Below are 26,079 nucleotides of genomic sequence, written 5' to 3'. Positions count from 1 at the left end.
GTTCTAGCCAAAACCTGACTATAGGCCTTTGACCTCACTTTTCTTAGAGCACTTACTTTAGAAAACTTGCAGTTGTCAATCTCTGACCCTGGAGATAAACAAATCTTGTACAACCCAGAAATGTCTTTCTCAAGGACCTGGGAGTCATCCCTTCGCAATGTAGTCATCAAGAAGGATAGGGCCTTTGTCTACCAGTCTCTGTTGGAGGATGGGAGCCTAAATTTGATAAGCACCAATTAGCAAGTGGACACAAATGGCTGAATCACAGTGACCAACCTCTCCACCTAACATCTTCAGTACTTTTCCTTTAGCACACTCCAGCATTTTAAAAGGGACCCACCTTTTGTTTCAGCAGAGTTGAGCTCAATTTATGCTGGAGTCTCTCTTCCCTACTGCACTAGTCTGAATGAAATCTATCTTGCTGCCTTTAACAGGTGTCTGGCTCTGTTTCTCACTGACAGTATCCCAATATGGGGACACAGAAATTAATGAGTAAAAATAAACAGAATTCATGAATCTGAAGAGTCCAGCTCTAGAGTCATCATTACACTCAGAGGTCCCCTTACTTTTCAGACCCTAACTAAAGCCACTCACTCAAATAATGAGGAGAGCTTGTGAGGGGGTTAATTTACATTTCTAAAAGGATAAAAGCAATCATTCCTCCAGAGTTTCTGGCAATCCTTGTGATTTTGTGCAGACTGAGGATCTGGCAGGCAGAAAAGGAAAAACAGCACCAGATTTTGTTTTAGCTAGCAGTCATCACTTCCCCTTATTATCACTGTTCTAACCTCACAAAATGCTCATCACTCAGGGTCCCAAAGCCTGGTGTCTTCCCACTGCCACTCTCAAATGTGATCATCTAAATCCAAATCCTGAGATCTTTCTCAAAGAAGGAAAGGAGGGACCTGCTGTTCCCCACCCCCCAATTTTAATCTGCAGTTGAAACAGATGATTGCCTTCACCTGTTACTTTTCAGTGCTGTCTGAGCCTTCTGCAATGATAGAAATGTTCTAAATCTGCACTATCCAATATAGTAGTCAGTATCAAGCATTTGAAATGTGGCTAGTATGACTGAAAGACTGATTTTTAATCTTAACTGTAAGTAATTCAAATTAAAATTGAAATATCCACTTGTGGCTGCCATACTGAACAGTGCAGTCTGAGATCTTAGAGCTGTAGCACATGCTAGTACACTATAGCACCAACCTCAGAACCCCTCTTAGGAGATGTTAGAAGAAGTAGAAAAGGATTTTTTTTGGAGCTGCTCTGATTAAATTGGGAGCTGTAGGACTAAGGCCCCCTGATTGCCTCTCACTCCACAGGGTAGCTGAGCTCACTCTTATTCAAGTGACTGGGCAAAAATTAGCGTTCTCCTTAGCTCCCTAATTAGGGGATCCCTGGAGCACAAACACTTGGGTGAGGGAGGGTGGGGAGTTAGTAGAGTGGCATGGGAAAAGAAACCTCTATTTAACAGAGTTTGAATCCAAAGTCTTCTAAATCCAGAAAGGCATACAAATTTTGGAGTCAGACAGGCTTGGGCTGATTTTTAGCTTAAGGCAATCATTTGCTGCTCTGTGATGCTAAACAAATTACTTAACTTCCCAGGATCTCAGTTTCCTCCTTTGTAAATAGAACTAATAATATCTTTTTCAGAGTTACAGTGAAAATTAAATAAAAAGTTAAAAACAAAAGGGGTGTTAAAAAAATTGTGTACACACATACAATAAATAACAATTTTGAAAATTTAAACACTGAATGGTCATTTGATAATATTAAGGAATAATTTTTTTAGGTGTGTTAATAGTATTGTAGTTATGTTCTTTAAAGGAGTTCTTATATTTTAGAGATACATACTGAAATATTGAAGGCTGAAATGATACCTAGAATTTGCTTCCGTATAATCCAGTTGGTGGTGGGTTAGGGGGGACAAGGAGCCGTGCTGAAACAGGGTGACGGGAACCATGATGGCTTAACCTAATCATCTCTTCTTCTGAATATGTTTGAAATTTTTTGTATTAAGTATTTTGAAAAGTACAATACTGAACACAGTAATGGCTGGTCCTGTGTCACTCCAGAGCCCAGTGCTCTTTCCAAGACATCTTATCCCTCCTGGTACCACTGACTTTTAAAACCTCTCACACTCTGTATGTTCTCAATTTGCTTCCTACACAACAAGTTTATTTGTTTTGCCTTTTCATTTCAAGGAAAAAGGAAGAACAGACTGTTTTGACATTTGGAATAATGATTTTTTACTTACTTCAGTATCATCTATGGCAAACCCTTAAGCCCAGGGTATCCTGCACAGTTATTAATGGACTGGAGCCGTTATTTCAAAATACAAATGAAAAATAAAATGAACCAGAGCTGTACATCTTTTAGTTTATTATTTAATGTAAAGATAATTTAACTGTAATTTTGTGGTTTTAATTTTTTTGCCCCATAGTTAAGCCTACGCTGTACTTGCCCCAAAATGTCACTACTTCCTAGGTCTCAAAAGATTCAAATGATCCTTGGACAGAGGGATTTATACATGGTAAACTGACCAAAGTAAAGAATTCATACTCAACAGCATGCTTTCAGGAAAGCGTATCTCCTATACTATTATTTACTTCTTATTTTTCTTTAAAGTATATATCTGCTTTTGTAAACTCAAAGTACTTAAAAAGAAAACCTTAGGGCTTCCCTGGTGGCACAGCGGTTGAGAGTCCGCCTGCCGATGCAGGGGACGTGGATTCGTGCCCCGGTCTGGGAAGATCCTACATGCCACGGAGTGGCTGGGCCCGTGAGCCATGGCCCCTGAGCCTGTGCATCCGGAGCCTGTGCTCCGCAACGGCAGAGGCCACAACAGTGAGAGGCCCGCGTACTGCATTAAAAAAAAAAAAAGAAAAAGAGAACCTTATTTCACTATGATAAATAGAAACTAGTATCACTTGCTGTAAGTATATGGTAACTATAAAAATAAATATAATGAAAACAATGCTGTTACTAAATATATTTTTAACTTAAAAACAGGGTAAAATTTTAGATGCTTCATATTTCTTGACACTTCTCTGTCCTCTGCTTCTTATATTCTAAAGACTCTATAGATTCTAAATCACCAAGCCGAAATCTGAAGTACAGTGAGAACAAATAAAAGAGTAAACAAAATCACCTATCAAGGTAGATTTGAACTGCTCTCAAAGGAGAGGCGGGAATAAGAGGCCAGATTTTTCTCTAGGTAAAGATAGGGGACCTCCTATTAAGCTGGGACTTTCAAAGGGCCACATCATCAGGGTAAGGTAACAGAAGGAAAGTTGCCTAGGTATGGAGGAGGGAAGGGCTGAAGAAGATGTAACTAGCTCTCCAGCAGACTCAGAGCCCAATTAACATCACCTAGGTGGTACAAAAAGACAAAAAGAGCCTCGAACCCTGAAGGCGGTTCCCCAGGCACCTGGCAATAGTAAATTCTTCCTGGAGAAAGGCACACTCATCCTTGGCCACAAAAAATTCCCACAGTTTGTCAAGATTAATGGACAGTAAAGAATAAAAAATAACCACAAGGCACCAGGAGCAAGATGCAAAAACAGCAGACAGCACAAGCAGACCCAAGTGATTTTTAGATATTGACATTATCAGACATTATAAAGCAATTATGCTTACTATGTTTAAAGAAACAGCAGATTATGTTTCAAGACAAGCTTGAAAATGTCTTCAGTAAATAGAAAACTACAGTCAATTTGAAAAAGAACCAGATTTTCTAAAAATAAAGATATAATACTTGAAATTTTAAATATCATTGTTCAGGGCTTCCCTGGTGGCGCAGTGGTTAAGAATCCGCCTGCCAATGCAGGGGACATGGGTTCGAGCCCTGGTCTGGGAAGATCCCACATGCCGCGGAGCAACTAAGACCGTGTGCCCCAACTACTGAGCCTGTGCTCTAGAGCCCATGCTCCGCAACAAGAGAAGCCACTGCAATGAGAAGCCCGTGCACCGCAATGAAGAGCAGCCCCCACTCGCCACAACTAGAGAAAGCCCATGTGCAGCAACGAAGACCCAACACAGCCCCCCACCCCCCAAAAAAGTCATTGTTCAGATATACCAAACAAAGCTAAAGGGAAACAGTGAGCTGGATGACAGGTAAGAAGAAATTATCTGAACTGCAATACAGAGAGACAAACAGATGGAAAATATATGAGAGGTTAAGAGATACAGAGAATAGAGTGAGAAGAACAAAGAGTAGGATACAGGCAAAATCTGAAGATATAATTTCTGAAAGTGTTATAAAACTCATGACAGACACCAATCCATACATTCAAGAATCCTAGTAACTCCCATGTGGAATAAATAAAAAGAATTCTACACCTTGGGACTTCCCTGGTGGCGCAGTGGTTAAGAATCCACCTGCCAATGCAGGAGACACGGGTTCGATCCCTGGTCCAGGAAGATCCCACATGCTGCGGAGCAATTAAGCCCGTGCACCACAACTACAGAGCCTGTGCGCCACAACTACTGAGCCCGAGTGCCATAACTACTGAAGCCCACATGCCTAGAGCCCGTGCTCCACAACAAGAGAAGCCACTGCAACAAAGAGCAGCCCCCACTCGCTGCAACTAGAGAAAGCTCGTGTGCAGCAATGAAGACCCAACACAGCCAAAAAAAGAAAAAAAGAAAAAGAAGTCTACACCTAAACACAACACAGTGGAACCTACAAAACAACGAAAGATAAAAAGAAGACTATAAAAGCACCCAAAAGAAAAAAAACAGATTATATTTAAAATAGCAACAGTCCTGTTTTAAGCTTACTTCTCAAAAGCAACGATGGAAGACAGAAGCCAGCAGAATATTTTGAATGTGCTAAAATATAACTTAGAATTCTATGCCCAGTGAAAATACCTTTTAAAAATGAAAATGAAATAGGTATTTTCAACAAATAAAAATAGAGCAGCAGACCTACATCAAAGTAAATTCCAAAGCAGTGGTTCTCAACCAGGAATGATTTTTGCCCCCCAGGGACATCTGGCAACACCTGGGGACATTTCGGGTTGTCATAATGGGGTGGGGTGGTTGGTACTGACATCTAGTGGGCAGAGGCCAGGGGTGCTGCTAAATATCCAACAATGCACAGTCCACCACAACAAAGAATTATCCAGCCCAAAATGCCTGTAGTGCTAAGGTTTTTCTAAAGCAAATACTTAAAGTAAAAGAAAAGTAATCTCAAATGGAAGCTGAGACATGTAAGAAGGAATGAGGAGCAAAGAAATGATAAGCACGTGGGAAAAAAACAAATAATGATGAATACATAAAAGACTTACGATGTTTTATGGGATTAAAAGAGAAAAAGATAAAATTAAATCCTAAGAACAGTGACAAGTTAGAGGATAAATGGGAAATAAATGTTTTAAAGTTACTGGAATGTCTGAGAGGAAAGGTATTAACTTTGGACTTTACTAAGTAGGCATGCTATAATTAGAATAATCACTAGCTGAGTTTATGTACAGTCCAAATTGATACAAGTGATGGCAGGATGGAATGAGAAGAAATAACTCAAAAGAAGACAAGGAAGGAGAGAAAAAGAAACATGGAACACGTGGATCAAAAAGTAAAAAATAAGATGGTAGGTCTAAATTTATATGTATGAGTAATTATGTCAACTGTATATGGATCAAAGCTCTGTTAAAAGTCTAGAAGACTACAATGGAATACTATTCAGCCATAAAAAAGAATAAAATCTTGCCATCTGTGACAACATGGATGATCTTGAGGGCATTATGCTAAGTGAAATAAGTCAGACACGGAAAGACAAACACCACATGATCTCATTTATATGTGGTATAAACAACAACAACAACCTCACAGAGAGACTGGTGTCTGCCAAAGGCAGGGGGTGAGCAGAAAGCACAAACTTCCACTTATAAAAACAATTACTGTACTGCCTATTTGAAACTTGCTCAGAGTACTTTTAAAACTCCTCATCAGAAGGAGAAAAGTATTTCTAACTATGTGTGGTGAGGGATGTTAACTGGACTTACTGTGGTGATCATTTCCCAATGTACACAAATATTAAATCATTATATTGTACACATGAAATTAATACAATGTTATATGTTAATTATACCTGAAACAAACACAACAAAACAAAAACCACAATGAGATACTGCAACACATTCATCAGAATGGTTACAACTTAAAGAAACTCACAATACCAATTTTGGGTACTTAAATGTATCAACAGTGCTCTCATATACTTCTGGTGGTGTTGTAAATTGGTGTAAGTTTATAAAATTGTTGGCAGTATCTACTATAACTGAACATTTGCATATCCTATGACCAATTCATGGGCAGCACAGACATGTACAAGTGTGTGCACTAAGCACAATTCACAATATGTAAAAACTGAGGGGAAAAAAGTCTAGGAAACTAGATCTTTTTTTTTTTAAATCTAGTTATATACTGTTAACAAGAGATACACCTAAAACATAACCTAAGGACACAGAAAGTTTGAAAATAAAAGCACAGGAAAAAAAGATGCCATTAACATACTAAATTAAAGCCAAATTAGTATCAAATTAGACTCTAAAGTAAAAAGCATTTCTAGAAATAAAGACACAAAAGGGACAATTCTCCAGGAATATACAATTTTAAAATCTAGGGACTTCCCTGGTGGCGCAGTGGTTAAGAATCCGCCTGCCAATGCAGGGGACGCAGGTTCGAGCCCTGGTCTGGGAAGATCCCACATGCCGTGGATCAACTAAGCCCGTGCGCTGCAACTACTGAAGCCCATGAGACTAGAGCCTGTGCTCCACAACAAGAGAAGCCACTGCAATAAGCATGCGCACTGCGACGAAGAGTGGCCCTTGCTTGCCACAACTAGAGAAAGCCCTTACGCAGCAACAAAGACCCAACACAGCCAAAAAACAAACAAAACCAAACCCAGTAGAACTCTTTAAAAATAAATACATAAAATCTGCATTCATTTAATAACATAGCCTCATAGCACACTTTCAATCACACAGCATAAATTGAAGGACCACTAGGCAAAATCAGTCCACAATTATAATGGAAGATTAATGCAATGCTCTCAAATTAGTCATAGAACAAACAGACAAAAAGTGATAAAGACGCAGAATATTTAACAACATGACCAAGAAAGCTGAACTAATAAATACACAGAACTCTGCATCTAAATGCAGAATATACCTTCTTTTCAAGAGCACACTAAACATTTTAAAAAAATTATCATAGGGGGCTTCCCTGGTGGCACAGTGGTTGAGAGTCCGCCTGCCGATGCAGGGGACACGGGTTCATGCCCCGGTCCGGGAAGATCCCACATGCCGCGGAGCGGCTGGGCCCGTGAGCTATGGTCGCTGAGCCTGTGCGTCCGGAGCCTGTGCTCCACAATGGGAGAGGCCACAACAGTGAGGGGCCCGCATACCGCAAAAAAAAAAAATTATCATAGATTCTATGATAGCAAAGTTGTATTGCAAGTTAGTTTCTAATTTATTAATTTTATGACCAAAATCACACACATTCTATTATTTCATGGGAAGAGATATCAAGAAACCACAAAATTGCTTCTCAAGAAAAAAAACAGGGAATTCCCTGGCAGTCCAGTGACTAGGACTCGGTGTTTTCACTTCTGGGGCCTGGGTTCAATCCCTGGTTGGGGAACTAAGATCCTGCAAGCTGTATGGCACAGCCAAAAAGAAAAAAAGTACTCAAAATTATATCATTACTTAGAAAAATGCACTTAGTACGAAAATTCTGAGATCCAAACTCAGTTTTCTTTTTTTTTTTGGCTGCACTACACGGCATGTGGGATCTTAGTTCCCCGACCAGGGATTGAACCCATGCCCCCTACGGTGGAAGCGCAGAGTCCTAACCACTGGACTGCCAGGGAATTCCCTGAAACTCAGTATTTTTTTAACAAATTCACCAAAGATGGAGTCTTATTACCCTTAATGATAGAAACTTGCTGGTCATGCTTCCTCCAAATAGTTGTATGTGATATAATGTACCAAAGTTTCTTCTAAGGTTTAATCGTTCTTCTTAGTCCTTTTACCACAAAAACCTCCTTCATCAACAGAGAATGCTACTGTGTGTACTCATATTTGCTTTGAAAAAGCTCATGTATACTCAAGACCTCTTGGGTTTCCAACATTCAGACATTTTCAGTGACCTCACTAAGTCTATCAACACATTACAATATTATTTTGCTACTACGTACTATACTTCAGTTGTAGATTAGAACATTCACTCTATATTCTGCGGAACATTCATCTCTTACCACAGACTGTTAAGTGAGACCTCTCATGTTAAACCCCTCCATATATACCGATTAACTTAAAATTAAGAACCTTTTGGTCTATTAGTTCAGTCATTACTTTCCGTAATTTGGGGCTGTAATCTAATAGTTCCATAGGCCAAGTCCAGAGTATTATTAACACTACAGACACAGTTATTATAATAACTGTGATGTATCTAATGTCTACTATAGGTAAAATTTTTATTATAGCATGATATTTGTAAATTATATCTACTCTCACATCCCACTCAAGAAATTAGCTATTCCTTATAAATACATTTTCTCATACTTTCTCAAGCTAAGAGTCATTCCATTATAACAAAATATCTCATTTCACACTGTCTGCAAAATAAATGGATAGATGAAGAGAAAATCTAAGCTGTTCATAACTCTTAATCTGCTTACAAAATGAAAGAATGCAAGTGAACCACTTTCTTACACCATATACAAAAATAAAAAACCAGATTAGACCTAAGTGCAAGATTTGAAACCATAAAACTCCTAGAGGAAAAGAGACAGTAAACTCTTTGACACTGGTCTTAGTAATATGTTTTTGGATCTGTCTCCTCAGGCACGGGCAACAAAAGCAAAAATAAATAAATGGTACTTCATCAAACTTAAATACTTTTGCACAGCGAAAGACAATATCATCAAGACAAAAAGGCCAGACTTCCCTGGTGCACAGTGGTTAAGAATCCACCTGCCAATGCAGGGGACATGGGTTCAAGCCCTGGTCTGGGAAGATCCCACATGCTGTGGAGCAACTAAGCCAGTGCGCCACAACTACTGAACCTGAGCTCTAAAGCCTGTGAGCCACAACTACTGAGCCTGCGTGCACAACTACTGAAGCCCGTGTGCCTAAAGCCTGTGCTCCACAACAAGAGAAGCCACTGCAATGAGAAGCCCATGCACCACAACGAAGAGTAGCCCCCCACTATCCACAACTAGAGAAATCCTGCATGCAGCAATGAAGACCCAGTGCAGCCAAAAATAAATAAATTAACTAAAAAAAAAAAGGCAACCTACTAAATGGGAGAAGATATTTGCAAATGATATATCCAATAAGGAGTTAATATCCAAAATATAGTAAGAACTCATACAACTCAATACCAAAAAAAACCCAAACAATCCAAATTTTAAAATAGGCAGAAGACCAGAATAGACATTTCCCCAAAAAGACATACAGGATCGCCAACAGACACATGAAAAGATGCTCAATATCACTAATCATTAGGGAGATGCAAACCAAAACCACAATGAGATATCACCTCACATCTATCAGAATGGCTATCATCAAAAAGACAACAAATAACAAGTGTTGGCAAGGATGTAAGGAAAGGAGAAACCCTCATGCACTGTTGTTGAGAATGTAAATTGGTACAAACACAATGGAAAGCAGTATGGAGGTTCCTCAAAAAATTAAAAATAGGACTACCATGTGGCCCAGCAATTCCACTTCTGGGTATTTACCCAAAGAAAACAAAAACACTAGTTCAAAAAGAAATATGCACCCCTATGTTGATGGCAGCATTATTTACAACAGCCAAGATACGGAAGCAACCTAAGTGTCCTTCGATAGATGAATGGATAAAGAAGATGAGGTACGTACGTGTACACACACACACACACACACACACACACACACACACACTGGAATATTAGCCACAAAAAAGAATGAAATCTTGCCATTTGCAACAACGTGGATGGATCTAGAGGGTATTATGCTAAGTGAAGTAAGTGAGACAGAGAAAAACAAATACTATATGATTTTACTTATATGTGGAATCTATAAAAACAAATAAAATGAACAAACAAAAGATACAGACTCATAGATAGAGGAGAAAAAACAGGTTTGCCACAGGGAGGGGAATGAAAGGTTGGGCAAAATAGGTGAAGGGGATCAAAAGGTACAAACTTCCAGTTATAAAAACATATGATCACACCAACTGATACAGAAAAAGCATCTGATAATCTAACATCATTTCATGGGAAAAATAAAAAAACAAAAAACCTCTCAGAAAACTAGGAATAGAAGGGAACTTCCTCAAACTCAAAAAGAGTATCTATAAAAGACTTACAGCTAATGTCAGGTTTAATGATGAAAGAATGAATGCTTTCCCTTTGAAACTGGGAACAATGAAAGGATGTCCACATTTTCACCACTTTATTCAAGATAATTCTGGAAGTTCTAGCCAGTGCAATAAGGCAAGAAAAAGAGAGAAAATGCATACAGATTGGAAAAGAAATAAAACCAACTCTTATTTGCAGATGACACGACTATACATAAAAAATCCTAAGGAATATTAAAAACAAACAAAACCCCCAAATCATCCCTCCTAGAACTAATAAGTGAGTTCAGCAATGTTGCAAGGTACAAGATCAATAAACAAAAGTCAACTGCATTTCTGTGTCCTTACAACAAACAAGTGAAATCAAAATTAATATAATCTACAATAGCTCCAAAGAAAACATGCAATATTATTTACAACTGCTCCAAAGAAAATGAAATACTTAGGTGTAAGTCTAACAAAACATGTATGGGATCTGTATGTTGAAAATGACAATATGCTATGGAAAGAAATCAAAGGAGATTGAATAACTGGAGAGATTTACTATATTTGAGGACTGGAAGAGTCAACAAGATGTCAGTTCTCCCCAAACTGATCTACAGGTTTGCAGACATAGACAAGCTTATTCCAAAATTTATATGGAAAGGAAGAAGACCTAAAATAGCCAAAACAATTTTGAAAAAGAAAAATAAAATGTGAGGAATCATCTTCCTGATGTTAGGGCTTACTATAACATGGTAAGACAGTGTGGCACTGACAGAGGGACAGACATATAGATCAATGGAACATAATAGAAAACTCAGAAACAGACAAATATGCCCAAATGATCCTGACAAAGGGGCAAAAGCAATTCAGTGGAGGAGAGATACTCTTTTCAACAAATGGTGCTGTAGCAATTGTACATACATAACAAAACCCCTCAAATCTATACAAAAAATACCTTAAAATGAATTGTGGACTTAAATGTAAAACATAAAACTTTTAGGAAGAAACAGGGGAAAAAAAATCTTTGAAATTTAGTTCTAGGCAAAGAGCTCTTAGATAACATCAGCACAATCCATAAAAGGAAAAATTTATAAATTGGACCTAATCAAAATTTAAAACCTTTAGCTCTGTGAAAGACCCTATTAAGCAAATGAAAAAGAAAAATTATTCTTCTATTCCCCATACGATTCATACTGGAAACATCGAAATAAATTCACCTAGATTTCTAACTCTCTATAGAAGAATCTTTCTTTTCTAAAAAGTAAAATCAATATGACCAAGCACACCCAAAACATTAGATAGATAATCGCCAGGTAAGAAAGGATTACCAAAAACACTGGTGCGCACGCGCACACACATTCTTAGCTTATCCCTGGACAAACCCTTGGGCTAAATTCTCATGTCAAAAATATGAATGGAATGAAAATCAATCTGTTTTAAAAGTGTTCTAGAGCCAAGCCTATTTGTTAATTTCTTAAATTATCCTCATTTATCATCATCCACTGCCTGGAGGCAACAAAGGACTGTGGTGATTATAAAGTCTGCAGTTGTGGACACCATGATGCAACAGCCAGATCCCCTTTTCTCTGGTAAAAGACTTATTCCCCAGCTGCTGGAAGACAGCTGCTGACAGTGTTCAGTTGTCAGCCCTCTTTGGAATTGCCCTGGCTGATGAGAGTCACTCTGCCTGAGGTCACACGTACCCCTTCCCGGGTCAGTCAAGATCCAAAGCCTGGTGCATGCAGGAATATAAAGGCCTGGCTGGTCCCTTACCCCAATTCTGAAGAGCTATCTCAGCTTCTAATCTCCCTATAGGGTCAGTTGAGGTCTTCATTGAGACTGAATCAAAGTCCAACTTTTCCCTCTGTTCAATCCTGCTTCCTCTATTCCTTTCTTTCCCTTCCACAGGTGGCAATCCCAAGAGGACATCCTAATAAACCTCCTGCATGCTAATGTCCATCGCATTGTCTGCTTCTCAGGAAACCCAAGCTGTAAGAGAAGTCAAACTGCTGGAATTCAAATCATGTCTCTAGCCTTACTAGTTGTGTGACCTCTAAAATGGGGATTAGAAAAGCACAGTAGGTTGGTAAGAGGTTTGAAGGCATTAAAACATGTAAAATGCTTACAATACACTTGGCACACAGTGGATACTCAATAAATGTTACCTATTACTATCAACATTGTTTTCCCCATTCACACATGGTTAAAGTACACAAATTTCTCTACGGTATGAGAATTACTGAAAGTTAGGAGCTGGAAAAGACTTTACAGATCACCAAGTCCGATGCCTTTATTTCCAGATGCTGAACATCAAGTCTAAATAAGTTAAGTGGGGACTTCCCTGGTGGCGCAGTGGTTAAGAATCCGCCTGCCAGTGTAGGGGACACTGGTTCAATCCCTGGTCTGAGAAGATCCCACAGGCCTCGGAGCAACTAAGCCCGTGCGCCACAACTACTGAGCCTGCGTCCTAGAGCCTACGAGCCGCAACTACTGAGCCCACGTGCCACAACTACTGAAGCCCACACACCTAGAGGCCATATTCTGCAACAAGAGAAGCCACTGTAATAAGAAGCCTGTGCACCTCAAGGAAGAGTAGCCCCCAATCGCCGCAACTAGAGAAAAGCCTGTGTGCAGCAACGAAGACCCAACGCAGCCAAAAATAAATAAATAAAATGAATTTTTTTAAAAAAGTGATTGAATAAATAAGTTAAGTGACTTAGTCAATGTTCCAGAGTCACTAAGTGACAAAACCAGGATTCAGACCAGGTCTTAAGCAAGGTTGCCTCTCAATCTATATATACTTTGCAATTAAATGAAATTCATCAAGTACTGAGTCCCTCCCCTTCACCTTCTTGCCATAATTGAACCTCTGGTCTCCTCTGGAGAACACTGCCTCTCTCCTGCACTCATACCATGAGCCTACAGACAGAGTTGGCATTTCCTTTGCTCTTCATTGCTACTTCCAGGCCACTGTCCCAAGTTCTACCTGAAAACTCCCAACTTTGAGGCTCAGAGCAGTAGACTGTCCCTGTGGCAGTCATGTCCCCTCATTTCTTTAAGACTTTAGCCCCAGGATCACTCTATTCTCTCCAATACTACTCCTGATATAATTTGTGGTGATTTCAGTATGCAACATCCAGTATCCTTCCATGTCTGGGCCAGTTTTTGATTCCTCTCCTCCAAAGCCCTGTCTTCTACCCTTCTTGGCCACCCACTCCTATTGTCATACCCTACAGGGTTTCTGAACAGGCATTTGGGGTAGGACAATTCTTCCACGTGCAGGAATATCCTGCTCAATGAAAAACATTTAGCATCTCTAAATTGCCCATTAAATGCCAGTGGCAACCACCATCCCTACCCCCCTACATATTTCTAGACATCTCAGTGGGGAAGCAGTACCACTCCAGTTGAGAACTACTTACCTAAACCTTATCATTACCAATAACCCCTCCTATAATCTCAAATTCAAGTATCCCGCTCTCTGAGTACCTCCTACTTCCAACTCACTACCTCTACTATTTGGACTCTCAACAATTCTTGGACTCCACAGGAACTTATAATCCATCGAGTCTACTATCTTTCCCCTGCTTTTGACCCCATCAAGTCCCCACTTCTTCCTTATACAGCTTAAATTTCATGGTCCAGCATTATCATCACTGTATCACATAACCTTCAATGTCCTTGTCTTTTTTTGCTTTGCTGTAGTCTCTGGACTAAACAGCAACCTGTTAACTCACATACTCTATGCCTGTAACCTGTATGCAAGTACCTGAATGTGACTGGAGAAAGACACACAACTGAACTTAATGGTCACACTTTTAAGTTCATGATCAGTAACCTCAAGTGGACTGTTAATGCTCTCCAACAATCCTACTGTATATCCCTAGTCCACTTATGTTCTCAAAACATTTTATCTGACTGAAAAACAAAGAAGTTATCAAAAGAAAACTTTCAGAGTACCTCATTCCCAATCTACCTACCTAACCTGTATTTGATTGCTTTCTTATTATGAATGAGGTACCTATGCTCATGTAAAATAAATTTTCCACTTGCAGACTAATGCTCATCCCCGCCCCTCCTGAAGGACATCATCCCAGATTGTCCTTTCTATATGTCCTGTGTCATCAAATATTATTGCATCACTCCCACTGGTATATAGACAGGCTGTTAATTCCTCCCATCATAAAAAGTAATAATAAAAATAAAACTTCCATGACTTATAAAACCCCCTCCAGCACTTCATTTTGTAGATCCCTTTGCAGCAAAACTCCTCTCTACTCATTTTCTCCCCTCTTTTCTTTTTCCCATGTTTTCTTAGATCTAATTAGATTTTTATCCTCACTTCGACTGAAAACAGTTCTTGTCAAGGTTGTCAATGAACTCCATGTTGCCAAATACAGTCAACTCTTGTTATTTGTGGTTATGTTCTATGAAGCTGCCATGTACACTGAATTAGCAAATGCTGAACCATTGTTCCTAGGGGAAATACAGGGTTAGGTTGCTGCAAGCCTCTGGGCACAATATTTTCATCAACCGGTTAACGTATAACCTTGTTTTAAGTGTGTTTCTGTTTAAAGACACCTTATTTAATACAGGCATACCTTGTTTTATTGCACTTCACTTTATTGTGCTTTGCAGATACTGCATTTTTTACAAATTGAAGGTCCGTGGCAACCTTGCTTAGAGCAAGTCTCACTGAAGGCACAAAAAGTTAGCAGTTTTTAGGAATAAAGGTTTTTTTTTTCCCTTGGCCGCATGGCTTGTGGGATCTTAGTTCCCTGACCAGGTATTGAACCCAGGCCCTCAGCAGTGAAAGCTGGACCACCAGGGAATTCCAGCAATAAAGTATTTTCTAATTAAAGTATGTACATTGTTTAGACAGAATGCTGTGGCACATTTTTTTAATTGATTGATTGATTGCTGTGTTGGGTCTTCGTTTCCGTGCAAGGGCTTTCTCTAGTTGTGTCAAGTGGGGGGGCCACTCTTCATCGTGGTGTGCAGGCCTCTCACTGTTGTGGCCTCTCTTGTTGTGGAGCACAAGCTCCAGACGCGCAGGCTCAGTAGTTGTGGCTCACGGGCCTAGCTGCTCCGCAGCATGTGGGATCTTCCCAGACCAGGGCGTGAACCCGTGTCCCCTGCATTGGCAGGCAGATTCTCAACCACTACGCCACCAGGGAAGCCCTATGGCACATTTTAATAGACTACAATATAGTATAAACATAACTTTTATATGTAGTGGAAAACAAAAAATTTGTGTGACTTGTTTTATTGCAATATTAGCTTTATTTTGGTAGTCTGGAATATAGTACTGTTAATTCATTAACATTGAACTTATGGTCAACAGCACTACAAGTCACACCTGAATGAAACTTATCTAACACATGTATTTTCTACATGAGGTACATCACAGCCTTCTTGCACTTTAACACTTAAGCACTATGCTTAGAGGCCATTTTAAACAGCAACATCACCAACAAAAAGCACAATAATGTGAAAAACACAGCACTAACTAGACCACAAAAAGGAGAATTGTTTATAGTATGAGACCTAAAATTGTAAGACAGAGTATTGCATTGTTTGAGCTCAACTGAGAAAGTGACTCAAATTTTTCACTACTCCACACATGTCCACTAATGACCACAAGAGTGCATACTGATTTTGGGGTTACAAATGAATTTTATCAAGTAGGTGAATTTGCAAATACAGAATCCTTGAGGGACTTCCCTGGCAGTCCAGTGGTTAAGACTGCACATTTCCACTGCAGGGGGTGCAAGTTTGATCCCTGGTCAGGGAACTAGGATCCTGCATGCCACAAGGTGCGGCCAAAAAAAAAAAAAAATCCTTGAATAATGAAGATAGACTATATAATAGTTACTGTTACTCCTCATTTGACCTACCAGCAGCATTTTACATAGTTGATCATCACCTCGTTCCTAATTTCCATGATCCCCATTTCTCTTGATTTTCTTTTTACTGCTTTGGCCATCCCTCTTCAATCTCCCCAACCCCCAAATGTTGGAAAGTCCCAGAGTCAAATCCATTGACCTCATCTCTGACTACACTCACCCCCAGTAATGTCATGTAGTCCCATGACTTTAATTACACTTATGTTAAATATTTAGATATTGTCCCACAGCTCTCAGATGCTCTGTTCTGTTTTTCTCCCCACTTTTTTTTCTTTTTTCAGTTTGGATAATTTTTGTTGGCCTATCTTCAAGTTCACTGATTCTTTCCTCAGCTGTGTCAAATCTACTAATAAGCCCAAAAACATAATTCATCTATGTCACAATTTTTATTTCTAGCATTTCCATTTGACTCTTTCATACAGTTTCTATTCCTCTGCTGAAATTTACCTCCCGTTCATACATGTTGTCCACTTTTTCCACTATAGCCTTTAATATATTATTATTATTTTAAATTCACTATCTGATACTTCTAACAACTGAGTCATCCTGAGTCTACTGATCATTTTTACTTCTGACAGTAGGTGATTATTTCCTTGCTTTTTTGTATGTGCTTCATAATTTTTGCCTGAATGATGGACATCATGTGTAGTAAGATAGTAGAGACTGAGGAAACAGTATTCATGCCTAAAAATGGCATGGTAGTTCTTCACTACTTCTTCTACTAGGCTTTTAGTGCAGGTGGTGGCTGGGGGAGGGATGAGTCAATCTATCCAAGAATTGAGCAGGGTTTGGGTTTTATTATGATTACCTTAAGTACACTACCGGCTCTAAATTCCTCAAGTGTGACCTTCTGCTTAGGGTGGGGCCTGGTTTGCCAGAGGGTTTTTCTCAGTGATCCTGCACCACCCTCAGCTTTAGGCTTTCTCTGTGCACCTGACCCAGAGTGTCTCTCCATACTCTTAGCCCTCCCCAGGGATAAACTGCTGTTGCTTTACTTGCTGGAGGAGCTGAGGGGAGACAGAGAAGTTGCTCTGTTATCCTGGCCTAGTCTCAGTCTCAGGGGGTAGGGCTTTCTCCAAGTAGTAGGAAAACTAATGGTCTGAACCCAGGAAAGTTTTCTGCCCTTCCCCCAGGGTTTACGGATTTTCTTTTTCTTTTCACTTCTACCCACACTGGAAAATGGAGTTTATTCCCTTCCCCCAGTGGGTTAAAGCTCTTTTCCACAGGGAAGAAGGGTCCAGGCAGGCCTGTACCACCTAGAGAGCCTTTCTCTTGTCTCCCTTGCTTCCCCTAATCTTTCTCATGAGCAACTCTTGGGGATCCCTGGAGTGGGTGTTACCTACCCTGTGTCTGCAGCTCCCAAGGGTTCTATGTTCTCATACTAGCCTACACTTAGACTTTAGCAATTCAATAAAAATTTAGCTAAATTCTTCTCTTTTTTTGACCATTTTTAATTTCTTTAATGTTGTATCTACTTTATTTATTTTTATTCTTGGCTGCATTGGGTCTTCGTTGCTGCCCACGGACTTTCTCTAGTTGCGGTGAGCGGGGGCTACTCTTCATTATGGTGTGCAGGCTTCTCATTGCGGTGGCTTCTCTTGTTGTGGAACATGGGCTCTAGGCGCGTGGGCTCCAGTAGTTGTGGCTCTCGGGCTCTAGAGCGCAGGCTCAGTAGTTGTGGCACACAGGCTTAGTTGCTCCGCAGCATGTGGGATCTTCCCGGACCAGGGCTCGAACCCGTGTCCCCTGCATTGGCAGGTGGATTCTTAACCACTGTGCCACCGGCGAAGCCTCAATTTAGCTTAATTCTTATTTCCCCCTGTATGACAGCCCTGCCTTCTTCCTGTGCTCTGCTACTGCTACGGGTGAGCCATGCCCACATGCCACTACTAATGTGTCGAAAGAAGTTATGATTTTTGTATATTATAGCTTACTCTTGTTTTACAGTGGGAGCAATATGCTTTCCAGCTTTCTACGTCCTAAATGGAAGCCAGAAATCACCCAATGAGTTTAAATACCACCTATATATCTACAATGCCTAAATTTACATTTCCAGTCTGGACCTCTCCCCTGGACTCCAGACCATATATATCCAACTACCTATTGGACAAATCTACTTGTATGGTTTGGCAGACAAATTCTAAGGTGGCCCCTATGGTCCCCACCTTCTGGTGTTCATGCCTTGTGTAATCCTCTCCCCTTGAGTGTGGGAGGGATCTGTGGCTTGCTTCTAACCAACAGAATAAGGCAAAGATGATGGGACGTCATCGCTGTGATTATGTCACATTTTATGGCTAAGGAATGGGATATCATTCCCTTGATTATATTATATAAGACTCTGTCTTGTCAGCAGACTCACTCTCACTCTCCTGCTGAACTTAAAGTAGCAGGCTGCCATGTTGTGAACTACTTATTGGAGAGGGCCAGGTGGCAGCGAATTGCAGGCGACCTCTAAGAGCTGAGGGTGGCCTCCAGCTAAAAAAATTAAAGTTCTCAGTCCTACAGCTGCAATAAAATGAATTCTGCCAACAACCTGAGTGAGCTTAGAAGTGAATTCTTCTCCATTCTAGTCTCCAGATAAGAAGCCAGCCCCAGCCAACATCTTGACTGCAGCTTGTGAAACTCTGAAGCACAGAACCCAACTAAGAGAAATTTTAGGATAATAAATGTGTGTTGTATTGTTTTAAGCCACTAAATTTGTGGTAATTTGTTTTGCAGCAAAGAAAACTAACAAATAGTATCATAAATTTAACATGCCCAAAAGCTAAATTCCTGATTGCCAACATCTCCCCAAAAAGAAAAAAAAAAAAATGCGCCAATGTTGTCCATCTCAGTAAACAGCAACTCCATTCTTACTGTTATTCAAGTCAAAAACTGTAGAGTCAATCTTGACTCCTTTTTCCCTCTACACCTACATCCAATCCAAAAGCAAACACTGGGGGACCTCCTTGGTGGTGCAGTGGATAAGACTCTGTGCTCCCAGTGCAGGGGACACAGGTTCGATCCCTGGTCAGGGAACTAGATCATCCCACATGCATGCTGCAACTAAGAGTTCGCATGCCACCAACTAAGGAACCCACCTGCCGCAACTAAGACCCGGTGAAACCAAATAAATAAATATATATATATATTTTTTAAAAGCAAACACTGTTGGCTTCACAACCAAATTATATCCAGAATCTAACTTTATCTCATAACTTTATCTCACCACCACCACTAATACCACCTTGGTCCAAGCCACTACTGTCTCATGCACAATCAATGTAACAGCCTCCTAACTGGTTTTCCTACTTCCACTCCACAAAGCAGCCAGAGGAATCCTATTAAAATATCAAAGTGCTTTCTCTGTAAAATATCAGTCAAATCAGGTTTTTACTCAAAAACCACCCCCAAGGTTCTTTATCTCACCCAGATTAAAAGCCAGAAATCTTACAGTGGCATACAAGGCCTACATTATCTGGCACTCTCCCCTGCCATCCCAAACCTCTCTGCCTCATCTTGTATCCCTCTCCCCTCATTCATCCCTCTCCTACCACACTGGCTGCCCTGCTGTTCCTTAACCATGCCAAGCACATATCAGTCTCAGAGTTTACAGCTGCTGGTCCATATAATTGAAGAGTTATTTCCATAGATACGACTTCTCAGACCACCTTACATAAAAAGGCAAGTCCCCATCCCCATCAACAACCCCCTATTCCTCCTACCCTGCTTTATCAGCCTCCACAGCACATATTACGAACTGATACATTTTATTCTCCCCAACACTAGAATGTATGTTCCATGAGAGCTGAAACTTTTGTTCACTGTTATATCCCCACCTTATACTGAATGACTGAATAAATACTACTGTTATTAGATACTTCTTCCTTACAGAAGTTAGCGTCTAATAAAGCAGTCAAGCCACAAGAATTTGGATAGCAAGTCAGTGACATTATTTTTAAAAATCACTATAAAATTATTTACCGCCTAGAAATGTACTTATTCTATCTCTGTAAATATGCTTCTGAGGAAACCTGGAAAACATTCACATCTAACCAACATAACTGAAATGTGTATGTAAGCCAACTGAATTAAAACATTTCTGTGAAGGGCCCTATTAACAGAAGGTATATGAAAGACTCTTATCATTGTTTTTCCAGTACCATCTAGATATCATTATTCTTCACAGATATAGCCAAATAACAGAGAAGGATACCTCAAGCTTGAAGGATTAATCCTTTAGTTGCTTGGTTCTCTAGCTTTTTCATCTCAAGACCCTTTTATACTCTTAAAAATTACTAAGGACTCCAAAGAAATTTCATTTATGTCAGTTTTTAATCTAATACTTACATTTAAAATTTAAACAGAAATTTTAAAACTATTTAACAGTTCATTTAAAAACAGCAACTAGAGAAAGCCTGCGCACAGAAACAAAGACCCAACACAGCCGAAGATAAAATAAATAAAATAAATTTATAAAAAATAAAAAAATAAAAACAACAATCATAAATCCATTACATGTTAACATAAATGATATATTTTCACTAATATGACTAAATATACCCCCCCAAATTCGTGACAGAAATGACACTGTTTTACCTTTCTGCAAACCTCCTTAATGTTTGAGTTAATAGAAAACAGTTGAATTCTCTTGTCTGCTTCTACATGAAATATTTGCCATATGTGGTTTTGTTGAGGTATATGAAGAAAGTCTGGCCTCACTCAGGTATGTAGTCAGAAAAGGGGAGGCGTGTTTTAATTGTTTTTCCAGATTACTATGGATATTCTCCTTTGAAACCACATTAAAACTTGACAGGTTGCAGTTTCTTAAAGGTTGTCTGCAATGTACAATTTGAACTCTGTGTATTCTGTTAACATTAAAATCCATTGGTGTATCTCGCATTCTGAATGGATCTTGTACCGTGCGTGATTTTGTAACACAATTTTGTAACGAAAAAGTTGGTAGCTACTGGGAAGCTGTCAAGTTCATGATGGTGAATACAAGTTATCCAAAATTCTAATTTTTACTTGAAAGTTCAAATCCTGTCACTGGCAATACATAGTTTCAGTTGTTTTCCCTGAAGTGGGTCAGGTGCATGGATCAGACAATTTGAAATTTTAAAAATATCATCAGTTCTGCAATATGCATGTCTGTCAATTTAAATTCTCTAATGAATATGCCTATTTTCCAGTTCAGCAAAAATATTTCCTTTATATCCACAATACATCTGTTGAATTGAAGATGGTTTGCCTCCTGAAACTATTAGTCTCTATTTCAAGTCAGCCCAAAGGGCCAAATAATTTTTCATTTGTCTTATGCAGCAACAAAATTAGTCTGAAAAAAAACCTAAAATAATCATGTACCGCATAAAATGAACTCTACCTCCCCAAGTTTTGAGAAGTATATACATGTTAAAACACTAAATATGCTATAACAGAAAATAAAACTGAATGATATTGACAAGATATTTAAATCAGATAATTCCTTCCTTCCATACATTTCAACATTTTACAGGGGTTTTTTTCTCTTTTGCTTGGTTCTTTTTTTGAACGTTAGTAATTGGTGATCTGCAACAACAGCTTAATCTGCATAACAAATATTCCTAACTGGTTCAATGTTTTGGCTCGTTCCTGCCTTACCTGTTGAGGAATATGAGAAATATGAGCTCCCTGAACTGTTGAACCAGACTGAGGTGCTGTCTCTGAAGCGTTATTCTTGTGAGAATCTTCCATAATCAACTGTAAGGGGAAAAAAAAAGTTAAAAGATGCTTTCTAACTTCATTTTCAAAAAATCTTAAGACATTTCTTTTCTTAACATGCATACTTTTTAAGAGGAACAAAACAGGCTTTTCTATACTAAGGGCTGAGCTCAATTTATCCAGACTCATGTTTTCACACCTTCGCTCTGGGTGTGTAGTGACCTATGATAAGAGCTTTTAAAATGGAAAATAAAAAGTGCTACAGAATATGGATAGTATACTCTATAGTTGCTTAAAAATTGGTAACTTGGTTACCTCCACGGAAGAGAATTGGTAGCTACGATACAGAGAGAGAGAAGAGATTTTCCTTTAAATTTTTTGAATTTTGATCCACATGAACATGTTTAAATTTAATAAGTGGTATACATAAGATAGTCTTCTGTGCAGGAACACAAGCATTCTTTTCTTTTTTCTTTCCTTTAAATTAAAATAAAAAATTTTTTTTTAAATTTATTTTTGGCTTTCTTGGGTCTTCGTTGCTGCGTGCGGGCTTTCTCTAGTTGCAGCAAGCGGGTGCTACTCTTCGTTGCGGTGCGCGAGCTTCTCATTGTGGTGGCTTCTCTTGTTGCGGAGCACAGGCTCTAGAGCGCAGGCTCAGTAGTTGTGGCACACGGGTTTAGTTGCTCCATGGCATGTGGGATCTTCCCGGACCAGGGCTCGAACCTGTGTCCCCTGTATTGGCAGGCGGATTCTTAACCACCAGGGAAGCCCAAGCATTCTTTTCTACAGTCTACGGAACAGTTTTTCTTTTCTTTTCTTTTTTTGGCCTGCAATGTGTGGGATCTTAGTTCCCGACCAGGGATTGAACCTGTGCCCCCTGCAGTGGAAGTGAGGAGTCTTAACCACTGGACTGCCAGGGAAGTCCCCTAGGGAACAGTTTCTAATTGCATACATAGTTTAATATAGAGAACTTATTGACCAAAGGTTGAACAGAATAAATAAATAAATGAAACCATAACTAAGGAGTTTCTGAAGATCTAGATGATCTAGATAATCAATTGCAGGACATGTAGGCTGGGTAAGAATGAGAATAAATGGGTTATGAGAGACGGAATATGTCAAATAGGAGAACTACTTAGAAAGAGGCTGGTAAAAGATTTGGGTAGAATTTAAGGTTTTTCTAATTATGTGAAAGACACAAAAAGAGAGAGGGCCGGCCAGCAAACAAATGAAAAGATGCTCAATTTCACTAATTATTAGGGAAATGCAAATCAAAACTACGTTAGGATATCACCTCACACCCATTAGGATGGCTAATATTTTTTTAAAAAAAAAAACAGAAAGTAAGTGTTAGCAACGATGTGGAGAAACTGAAACATTTGTGCACTGTTGGTTGGGAGTGTAGAATGGTGCGGTCACTATGGAGAACAATATGGTGGTAACCCAAAAAATTAAAGATAGAATTACTATATGATCCAGCAATCCCATTTTGGGGTGTATATCCAAAAGAATTGAAAGCAGGGTCTTACAGAGATATTCGTACACCTATGTGCATAGGAGAATTATTAACAATAGCCAAAAGGTGGAAGCAACTCAAATATTCATCAGTAGATGAACGAATAAACAAAATGTGATATACATATACAATGGTATATTATTCAGCTTTAAAAAGAAAGGAAAGGAAATTGTGACACATGCTACAACATGAATGAACTTTGTGGACATATGTTAAGTAAAATAAACCAGTCACAAAAAGACAAATTCTGAATGCTTTCACTTATTTAAGGTACTTAGTAGTCAAACCGATAGAAACAGTAGAATGGTGCTTAATAGGGACTGGAGGGAGGGGAGATGAGTAGTTGTTGTTTAATGGGTATGAAAAAGTTCTGTATATTGGCGCCACAATAATGTAATGTACTTAACACTACTGAATTGTATACTTCAAAATGGTTATGATAGTAAATTTTATTTTATGTGTATTTTACAATTCAAAGAATTTTTAGAGAGAGAGGGGGCAACTAGGTACCTAGCCCTTAGCATCATTAATTTAATAATTGTGAAGTTTAAGCCTGCATATTCTGTCTTCTCTTTTTTTTTCCCGTTTTGGACAGCAGAAAATAAATTCATTCTTAACTCTGGATTGATGCTACTGTTTTTAGCCATTGAGAAAAGGTATAAAATCACCTCAAACATAAAGTGTTTCTAATGCTTTTCCCTCTAAATATGTCATGAGCCTTTTTTTCTAACATGGAAAATATAGAACAGAAAGAAAAAGGATGATAAAAACTTAATTATAATATTGTCTAATTTCTTTTCAGTCTTCTCTTTCCACAACTTTTAAAAAATCATAAACATACTGTACGTACAATTTTGTATCCTGTTTTCATTTATCACAAATATTTTCTAGGTTTCAAATAGAAACATATTTAAATGCTACATAATATTCCATCCAGTGAATGTACATAATTCACATTTTTTTACCAAACAAAACAATACTGAGATTAATATGTTTAGCATATAAAGCTTTTTCTGTAATTAAAATTATTTCCATAGGATATATTCTAAAAATGAGAATTACTTGGTTAAGGAGTATGAATATTTAAGGTTTTCTGAAAGAATTATAGTCCACCAGAAGCACATGAGAAAGCAATGGGAATTTTTTTTTTTTAAGAATTCAGGGTTTTTTTTTAAAGTCTTTATTGAATTTGTTACAGTATTGCTTCTTATGTTTTGGTTTTTTGGCCCCAAGGTATGTGGGATCTTAGGTCCCTGACCAGGGATCGAACCTGCACCCATTGCATTGGAAGGTGAAGTCTTAACCGCTGGACCGCCAGGGAAGTCCAGTGAATTTTTTAGTCATGACTAACCTGATAGATGGAAAATGGTACATTGTTTTACATTTCTTTAATTCTCTATTAGTTATGTGAGCTCTCTGTTCATATTATTTGTCCATCCATCTATCAGATCTTGTGTTTTCCTTATTACCCTATATTATTTCTTCATATAAATTTTATTTCTTTCATTTTGATACAAATGTTTCCAGTAACTATGATTTTAAAACTTTAAATTTTGACAAGTTCATCTAGTTTGAACTAGTTTGAACTGTTTGAACTGCTTTTAAGGGAACTGCTTGAACTGCTTTTAAGCTATATATAGTCCCTTCTTTAGGAAGAGTGCAGTGATTTTTAATCTACACTAAGAGAAGTGTAATTCCAAAGACTAAACATACAGACAGCATAAAAGATGGAATTTTATACTTTCTACATACTATCGCTACTGAAAATGCCTTTTTAAACACTCCATTTCAGAAGACATAAGAATATAGAGCAGAGAGAAAAAAAAAAGATGTAGTGCTAAAGCACTGAAAGAAACTATAAAAGATTTTATAACACCTTGTTAAATTACTGAAAATGATACTTTTCTGTTTCACTGTGACTCACTGATTTTCCCCCGTAAGAATATTATTAAGAAATTTTATATCTAATGGAAACTGACATCATCAACAAAACATCTGACATTTCATAGTAAAAGCCACTGTAGTCAGCAAATAACACTTTGGACAATTACTACAACTATATTTCCTACAGAAAAGAAGACAGTCTATTTTCTGTTTTTTTTTTTTTGCGGTACTCGGGCCTCCCACTGTTGTGGCCTCTCCCGTTGCGGAGCACAGGCTCCGGACGCGCAGGCTCAGCAGCCATGGCTCACGGGCCCAGCCGCTCCGCGGCACGTGGGATCTTCCCGGACCGGGGCACGAACCCGCGTCCCCTGCATCGGCAGGCGGACTCTCAACCACTGCGCCACCAGGGAAGCCCTCTATGATTTTTTTAAAGAGGAATTAACCAATCAGTTTTTTTTCCAAAATGAAAGCAGCCTTTATACCTTCGGCTCATTATTAACAATACATACATAGTTTTTTAGGGATGTTATCAGAATGTAACCTTTATTTGCTTACTTTTTAAAGCTATTATTCGTAAAATTAAGGTTAAGATTAACAATCTGTTAAAAACTTGCTCAACACAGAATTTTATGCATACATTTTCTGTAAAAATAAAGTAAGCCCCAGGCAGCAGATGGAAGCTTAACATGAAACAATCCCAAGTTGGGCAGAATCACAAGTGGGCAGTGAAACACAGCTTCAAAAGTACCATCAATGGGG

The 26,079-nt window shown here is 38.8% G+C and overlaps 1 protein-coding gene across 5 annotated transcripts in view; it reads right to left on the bottom strand.

Annotated features, from left to right (window-relative positions):
- ATF1 (activating transcription factor 1) overlaps nt 1-26,079 on the bottom strand; it is a 54,091-nt gene that overhangs the window by 25,131 nt on the left and 2,881 nt on the right. For all 5 annotated transcript variants that reach the window (XR_014326604.1, XM_082850575.1, XM_082850577.1 and 2 more), the window contains exon 2: nt 21,861-21,959. Coding sequence is in view for 4 of the 5 variants with exons in the window: in XM_082850575.1 (XP_082706701.1) it covers nt 21,861-21,953 (93 nt within the window). In the remaining variant the exon portion in view is untranslated. The remainder of the gene's footprint in view (nt 1-21,860; nt 21,960-26,079) is intronic.

Source organism: Leucopleurus acutus, assembly GCF_964270905.1.
Source record: "Leucopleurus acutus genome assembly, chromosome: 11".
In the NCBI taxonomy this organism is placed as follows: Eukaryota; Metazoa; Chordata; class Mammalia; order Artiodactyla; family Delphinidae; genus Leucopleurus; species Leucopleurus acutus.
Note: the sequence above shows the minus strand (reverse complement) of the source record. Positions and strands in the feature narration are given on the sequence as shown.